This window comes from Zea mays, chromosome 3 (assembly GCF_902167145.1).
Source record: "Zea mays cultivar B73 chromosome 3, Zm-B73-REFERENCE-NAM-5.0, whole genome shotgun sequence".
Taxonomy (NCBI): domain Eukaryota; kingdom Viridiplantae; phylum Streptophyta; class Magnoliopsida; order Poales; family Poaceae; genus Zea; species Zea mays.
This window is the reverse complement of record NC_050098.1, coordinates 216,092,025-216,099,957: the sequence shown is the minus strand read 5'-3', so window position 1 is coordinate 216,099,957 and position 7,933 is coordinate 216,092,025. Positions and strand designations below refer to the sequence as shown.

Here is a 7,933-nt window from a genome sequence, read left to right as displayed (position 1 = left end):
GAAGGTTCTAGACTGACAAGGATTGATCTTACTTTCAGGTTCCATAAAAAATTATTGGTGTTGTTTTAGCAAGTCAACTAGGAAAAGAATAGGTAAATTAAATTACTTACTTCCCTTCTATTGTGTGAGTGATTTCATCAATTGGATGCCTTGCTATTTAACCTTTTGCCCAAACGGTGGATTTATATAACATACAATGCTATTTTCAGTTTTAGATTGATAGAATTGACTTTCAAGAAACACCTCTTTAACACATTTTACTTCCTGAAAATACCTACCGTGGATTTTAGATAAATTTCTTGATTGTTTTTGTTCTGACACATACAAATGGTAGGTTAGTATGGTATTTAGAACTATAGGCTTAAGTTTATCTTTAGGATTAAGTTGCAGTAAATAGGTGACAGATGGATATTTTTATGTTTATCTGACCTTCTGATGATCTTTGGATTATATATTCATTCATCCATTACATGTTAAGTGTGCGTCAAATATTTGGTTAGTTGGTCTCGAGATGCATCACAACAATAGAGTTGTGGGGTATTCCCGTGCGTTGCTACGGAATCAATATGATAAAATACATTGACATGTAAAAACACTAATTTCCATTGCCCACCTCGCTACTTCCCTCTTCTCTCCCTCGCTCCATCCGTCTTCCTTGCCACTCCCTCTCCCCCGGCGCTGCAGAGCTCTCTCCCACCCAGTCACCCTTTACCTATCCAGATCTCCTGACTGGTTGCCTCGACTGAACCTCCCTCAGAGCAGAGGTCGTTCACTCCCTTCTCCAGATGAAATTTTCCTTCTGTCGTGCGAACTGAGAATGCTTCTAGGATCATATATCTCATCCAACAACAAACGGTTGACAAGGTCTTAGATGTAAACTACAACCTACAGATCACATGTAAACTGCAAGCTGTCAAGTTGGGACCATATTTAACTGCAGATTTTAGATATAAACTGCAACCTGTAGATTACTGGGAGATGAGCGTTAGACCAACATATCTTATTCACGTGACATTGGACGAGTTCCAGATTTGAGGAGTTTTTGTGTTTATTTATATAGCATTAGGACCACGGGATTAAGGTGTAATGAGAACTATTGTTATCCAAGCTTTTAGAAAGCATGCTGACTCTAATCCAAGCCCCATTTCTGTTGTTATCTGCATGGCATATTGAGACGTCGTAGCTATATATCAAACAAACAAAAAACACTTTTACTCCACACTATGGATTTCCCCCCGAGGAACCACACTATGGAATTTCAATATTACATGTTGTATTTGTGTTATTCTGTTCAGTACACATCTCATCTCAGGAAAGTGGAAACTACAAGTAGTCATTTGTTGGTAGGCAAGCCAATATGTCATATGCTTGGTTTATTCACTGTCACACAGAAACAGAAGACATCCATTTTCATTTATGCATGACAACTTTGATTAGTTCTTTAGAACTACAATCGCAAAACAATGCTGATTAGTTCTGCACATTTATGGTCTTGTAACCCTCTGTTTACAAGACAACACACTCCATACCCCTGTCATCTTAAAATCCAGTATATTTCCATGCCTAAATGCTAATTATTTTCCACTAAGGCCAAGCCGCTTTACACATTTTTGGTCATCTCTACCTGACAACCTGGTTGCCTGCCAATCCTGCACTCCAGTTCTATTCTTTTGCCAGTAGGAGTACTTCTCTTCAGAATTTTTGAACTTGGACAACTAATAAATTGTCTTTTTTTGTCGTGTGGCTTGTGACAACCCAGTGTTGCTTCCCTGCTAACCCGGCGGCGCACATGTGCTCGAGGTCCCACGAGCACTCGGAGGCTGGGACAACTCATTTTAAACTACCTGTATGTGATACCTACAACAACTCATTTTTGTACCATTCTTTTCAATTTAGTTGGGTGATACTTCGCCATGGAGTTCGTCCGCGGCGGGGAGCTCTTTGCGCGCGTCGCCAAGGGCCGCCGCAAGGAGGACACCGCGCGCAGGTACTTCCAGCAACTCATCTCCGTCGTCGGCTTCTGCCACGCCCACGACGTCTTCCACCGCGACCTCAAGCCCGAGAATCTCCTCGTCGACGAGCGCGGTGACCTCAAGGTCTCCGACTTCGGCCTCTCGGTGGTCGCCGACCAGTTCCACCCCGAAGGCTTCTTATCATCGGTTCATGTTACCGAAGGTAAAAACAAATATGCCATCTGAATTGAATTTTTAATCTCTCATATATGGATTGTGCTGAAAATGATGCACAGTATGTACAAATTCTCAGAGCTGGCCATAGCAGAAGTTGGTTTCGGACACCCAGATCACCTATCAAGAGCAGAGAAAATGCAAAGCCTAATAGAGTGCTCTTTACAGCACGTTCTTGGGTGCAATGTGGAGATCAGATTCAAACTTGTACCTTGTCCAGTGAGAAAATATGCTAGGTTGAAGAGACACTCGTTCAGTTTTCTCAGTTGCTCTGGCCGGAAGCAAGAGCTGTCAGATTCAGTTGTGACTGATGAAGACGAAGCTGTGAGGCCTGGGGCAAGGGAGACACCGCTTAAAGGCTACAAGGGCCAGCAGATTCAGTTTTGTCAGTTGCGTCAAGGCTACAAGGGAGACACAGCTTAAAGGCTACAAGGGAGACACCGCTTAAGTTGTGTCAGATTCAGTTTTCTCAGTTGCGCGTATGAGCCTTACGAGCAGTGTCCAAGATCAGTTTCAAGGGCTACTTACAGTTCAAGAGATGATGACTTGTAAGCAATCTGAACCTGTCACTGTTCCACTGTTGTTTGGTGACATCGTTATATGACTATTTGGTAGCACTTTATGCATTTTTTTTTGAATTGGCCAAGTAGCGTGGTGTCGTGCCCATAATAGAATAGTGACACTTAGTTGATCTTTTGTTATTTTTTTTCAGATGTGAAGACTAAGTAGGAGACAACTCATGGGCATAAGCAGATTTTCTAGAAGAGGAGAGCAGCACTTGATGACTTTGATAGGTTCAAAGTCATGCTGGCAAAGATCGAGGTCAGGAACCTCGCTATCAAATGTTTAGTTCGTGTTGGCACTGTTTCTATTGCTCGCTCACACTTTTTTCTTTATGTAAACAAAGGGGTGGTGCTATCAGGCAAGAGCTCGCCAAGTTGAAGAAGGCATCCATGGCTTAATGGGTATCTTTTAGTGGATGTCATGTTATAGTTTTTGGTTCTAAGTTGGATCAACAATTCGATTGAGTGTCGACAAAGACAGACATACTAATATGTTCCCTGTGAATACATTTCAAACTTTATCAAGCATGGAAGTGCTCTAGATATTTTATCGTGAATGATAATGAAATATATAAGGTAGCTTGCGTCAAATGCGTGATCTGTACCATTTTTGTTTTGTTTAAATATTGGAATAATCTATTTTGTGATATTGTCTAGGTTGATATATCTTTTTTGGGATTATATCACGTGCAAATGTAGCTATTTGTGTGAGAAGACGTCTGATCGACTCTTTTTCTTTTTTATATAAATAGCATTGAGATCAATTGTTTGTATATATCTTATCATAACATTTTTATTCGTAGCAATGCACGGACATTTACCTATTGTATATAAGTTATCATGATATTTATAAGTTGCCGTTGCAACGCACGGGCACTCACCTAGTCAAATCAGAAGAATCAAATGAAAGCGCCGGTGGTCCGTGCCAAAGTGGCTCCTACCTACCAGCTATGCGTGCTGGATAATCAATCGTCCGTGCTGAGCAAAACGGAGTGTACCGACACTGCTAGCTGGCCGCTGATGATTGAGAGTAGTGACGCGTCGCAACTTGTATATACTCCCGCTTGAGTCCATGACAGCGCAGAGAAGAGATGCCTGGTGCAGGATTGGCTACGGTACGATCTGCGTCTTAGCTGAGCAACAAGCCAGCAAGAGCAGGCCATCGACGATCATAAATTCATAATTCGTGTATCGTTGTTTGGAATCTATTTGGGTATACCATTTGATCGATTTGCTTCCCAATTTGAATCTACTGTATTTGGGTAAAGTTTCTGCTTCGCAGAAAACCAGATGCATTCAACCGAAGACCCTGCAGCCTGCATTGCAGAGTACTCCGTACCTGAGTGGAAGAAGAATCGACTGATTACCAAACGAGCGAACCTGGCACCACGTGCTCGCCCAAACCTTTTGCGCTCCGTTCCACCAGCACCAACCAACTCCATTACTAGCCTGACTGACCCCCATTCGTTGATAAATCCAAAACCGAAAACTAACGTCTAATGCCATCAATCAGAGAACACATTTGGACCAACTAATAAACGTTGCGTCAATTTTCTGGATCATTGTGTCCCACCGAACAAGAGAAAAGCACCACGTTTCACTGCAGCTAAGAAAATGATGGATCACTGGATGTGACCTCTTACAAGGATTTGTAGTTTTGTACCCACAAATGACTCAAGACTAGTGATGCAGTATCAACAGCGGCAGGCGCATAAATTGAATCACATAAGCCAATCTTACAAACCACCAATAGTACAAATTAAAGAAACTAGCGAGATGAAAGAAGTTTAAATAAACAGAGAGAAAGAAGGGGAAGGGAACCCGGGCATAGCATTCTCATCTTCAACTAGCTTGTCGTCCGTCCGTCCCTAGAAACGACGCACGGTCTCACTCTCACAACAGACAGCCAAGGACGGCGGCGAGGCCGGCGAAGCTCCAGCCGACGACCCTGGCGCCGGCGGCGCCCGTGGGCGCGGCGTCGTCGGAACCGGCCGACCCGGAGGGAGCGTCCGAGGACCCGCCCTTCTTGGGCTTCCCCTGGGACGCGGCGGGCGCGGCGGCGGGCGCCTTGGCCCCGAACAGCTCCAGGGGCAGGAGCACCTTGTCGACGGAGTAGACGGCGAGGGGCTTGACGGCGCTGAGCGCGTTGTTGATGGTGACCTCGGCGACGCCCGAGGAGACGTTGACCTGGTTGTTGGCGGTGGCGGTGATGTTGAGCGTGTAGGGCCCGTCGCGGCCGGAGGCCTGGGTGCGGACGGGGTTGCTGGCGGTCTGGAAGGAGTCCATGCTGTAGAACTGGGGCAGGACGTGGCCCTGCACCAGCGCCACCTGCTGCTGCTGCGTCAGCGAGTTGAGCGTGCCGGGCTTGAGGTTGTTGAAGGCGTTGTCGGTGGGCGCGAACACCGTGTACCCGCCGCCGCTGCTGGCGTACGAGCTGTTCAGCTGGCTGTTCAGCTGCGTGTCCTGCTGCGTCTCCTTCATCAGCCGCATGAACATGGTGAACTGCCCGCCCTTCTCCAGGATCGCCGTCACGTTCGGCGGCCCGCTAGGCGTCGCCGCGGGCCCGGGAGCCTGCGCCAGCGCGGCGGGAGCCACCACGGCCAGCGCCAGGAACGCTGCCGCCACGGCGATGCGCCTCGCCATTGGGGATTTGTGGGTGGTGGTGGTGGTGGTGGCCTGGTAGGCGGGCGTGGTCAGGATCCGATCGGAGTAGCTAGCGGTCGCGTAGTGAGCGATGGGTACAGAGGGTAGAGAGTGGTGGGGTTGGTTGATATAGGGGCTCGGCTGAAAGCGGGGGCGGGGTACAGCGTCGCACGGCTGGAGCTGAGCTGGTGGTGGGGCGGGGCGTACTGAGTGAGCCGGGCGGTGGTTGCCCGGTGGTTACGACCGGCGGGGGCGCGTGGAATATGAGAACATGCGTGCGCGACGGAGCAGATAATGGCCGTTGCTCCAATTACGTGAGCAGGAGGACATGAGGTCCAGGGCGTCCGCCGTCCGGCTCGGTGCCGGGGCGCGGCGAGGGGTGGAATGGATACACCTCGCTGGAGAAGACGTGTTACTGCCTGTCCGCACGCTGTCCAGGTGGTGCACGATGATAAATGGTGAATTGGTGGTGGCCTGGCGGCAAGTTCTTGGCGCTTCATGTGACGCCGACGCGTGAACGGCGGCGGCCACGGACAAACGGTTCCGCAATGACGCAATCGCGGGGTCGCACGGAACGGATGATAGGGGCGGTACTCAACATTTTAACTATTTATTAATACTCTCTCCTCGGTTCGAGAAAGGATATCGTTTTTACTTTTTGAGACTAAATTTAACTGACTCATCTTATTTAGAAGAATTTATAATTATTATTTATTTTTATTCTGATTTAGTTTAACATACAATTTACTTTAACTATCAACCGATTTTTTCTCAGTCTTCATAAATATTTTGAATAAAACAAACCAGTCAAACTTAACATAAAAAAAGTCAGACGACTTCATTTCTGGACAGAGGGAGTATCAAGTTTTATTTGTACTCATTTGTAAACTAAATTAATTAAAGGTTCACTTAAATTTTAAAGAAACATTGAAATCGTGATCCAATGGATCACTACGTTCTGATAGTGGCCGTTGCAGCATGTCTAAAGAGTTTTTTTTGTAAGAGTCGTTTTTATATGTTTACTCTATAACAGTTTTTTATATCTTAAATATAGAAGAAATTTCTCTTTTCTCTATTATATAAAGCATCGATTTTCATGGTCGCCATTTTCCTTTCTCGTTATATACAAAAATAAGGTAAAATTATAGAGCAGTAAAGGTTCAAACTTTGGTTGTTGGCTCCATATTTGCACTCATCTAACAAATAGAATACATATTTTTTGTGTTTTATTAAAGCAAAGTATATAATGTGATATATTGAAATTATAGCAATATATACACGGGTATCTGACTAGTTTATTTTTTATATTTGCTAGCGATCTTATTCTTGTAAATCCGAAGCAGAAGATACTTATATTTAGATAACTAAATAAAAACGGTTAGAGAGTATTTCATTAAAATTTCTACTCCTAATTATTTAAAAATGTTAAAGAGTATTTGATTATAGAGTTGTTGCTCTTACCGTCTTACGATTTGTGGGCTATTTTTTAGGTTGTATTGTACATTCTCATGTGGGCTTGTGGCTCAATGGCCACGACCCGCAATACAGTTATGCACGCGCAAAGGCGTCAGGATCAAGATTTCAAGAGCTATGTGTTGACTTTTACATGTCTTAGATTGTAACAGTCACGGGACTAGGAAATGTTTTTAATTTTTAAAAAATATACAGAAGGTATTGTACTAATGCAGTATGTACCTGTACTCAAGACACGAAACAAAAATAGCAGCGCAGGAGACCAAGGACAACGTAGTAGTACATCATACTCCCTCCGTTTCTTTTTATTAGTCACTGGATAGTGCAATTTTGCACTATCCAGCGACTAATAAAAAGAAACGGAGGGAGTATCAAGTTATAACTCATTTTGGCTTTGTATAAGCTAAAATTCGTCGTTCAAACCATTTTTAAATGAAACAAATTAGGTGATCTTCAAACAAAATGCATATCAAAATATAATTCGTGTAAAATTTAATAAAACTAGTTTGATGTTTATATGTTGCTACATTTTTCTATAGACATGGTCATTGTTTTAGTCTTTTTACAATCGCGACATGTGCATAGTCCTTTAGAAACTAATCATCAATATCCATCAACAAAGGCATGGATACTTCTCGATCCCAATCATCATGCATTATTGTGACCATAACTTACCTTATGTTTGCAAAACACATATTAGTCATAATAACCTTATGTTAGCATTAATAACTAAAAAACAAACTAGAACCTACATGTTTTTACCTTCTTCCGGCACATGTGAGGATACCCTACTCATGTAGTTTGAGGTTTCTCCGCACACCTCAGCGTCTGACATGACTGTGTTGACCCCTTTAGAGAGCCCTTAGGTTTTGTAGTTTTGGGTGCTTGCGGCTAAAGAGGGAGAGGGAAGTATGTGAGGATAGGGAGAGTGATAGGTGGATGATTTGCTACCATTATGTGTAATACTCTTATATCTTCATATGTTGCATACATATTTTCTTTATGCATTGTATAATACTTTACATTTGCATCTGTATGATATATCATGGCATGTGCTACTCCCTTTAT

General features: G+C 44.0%; 2 protein-coding genes across 2 annotated transcripts; one reads left to right on the top strand and one right to left on the bottom strand.

Annotated features, from left to right (window-relative positions):
• The first annotated feature begins 823 nt into the window (after positions 1-823).
• On the top strand, positions 824-3,414 carry LOC103651380 (CBL-interacting protein kinase 17). Its single transcript, XM_008677006.4, has 4 exons — positions 824-2,175; positions 2,266-2,734; positions 2,899-3,008; positions 3,094-3,414. Exons 1-2 carry the CDS (start codon positions 1,914-1,916, stop codon positions 2,607-2,609), a joined length of 606 nt encoding a protein of 201 aa, XP_008675228.1. The 5' UTR covers positions 824-1,913; the 3' UTR covers positions 2,610-2,734; positions 2,899-3,008; positions 3,094-3,414.
• Positions 3,415-4,437: 1,023 nt separating this feature from the next.
• LOC100192072 (uncharacterized) lies at positions 4,438-5,474 on the bottom strand. The gene has a single exon (NM_001137495.1). It carries the CDS (start codon positions 5,390-5,392, stop codon positions 4,643-4,645), a length of 750 nt encoding a protein of 249 aa, NP_001130967.1. The 5' UTR covers positions 5,393-5,474; the 3' UTR covers positions 4,438-4,642.
• Positions 5,475-7,933: the final 2,459 nt, after the last annotated feature.

What these genes read in the sequence shown, in the direction of transcription:
- LOC103651380 (XM_008677006.4), top strand. Translation starts at nt 1,914, where the DNA reads ATGGAGTTCGTCCGCGGCGGGGAGCTCTTTGCGCGCGTCGCCAAGGGC. An exon ending in ATCGGTTCATGTTACCGAAG is followed by an intron (nt 2,176 to 2,265) that starts GTAAAAACAAAT and finishes ACAAATTCTCAG; the next exon opens with AGCTGGCCATAGCAGAAGTT.
- LOC100192072 (NM_001137495.1), bottom strand. Translation starts at nt 5,392, where the DNA reads ATGGCGAGGCGCATCGCCGTGGCGGCAGCGTTCCTGGCGCTGGCCGTG.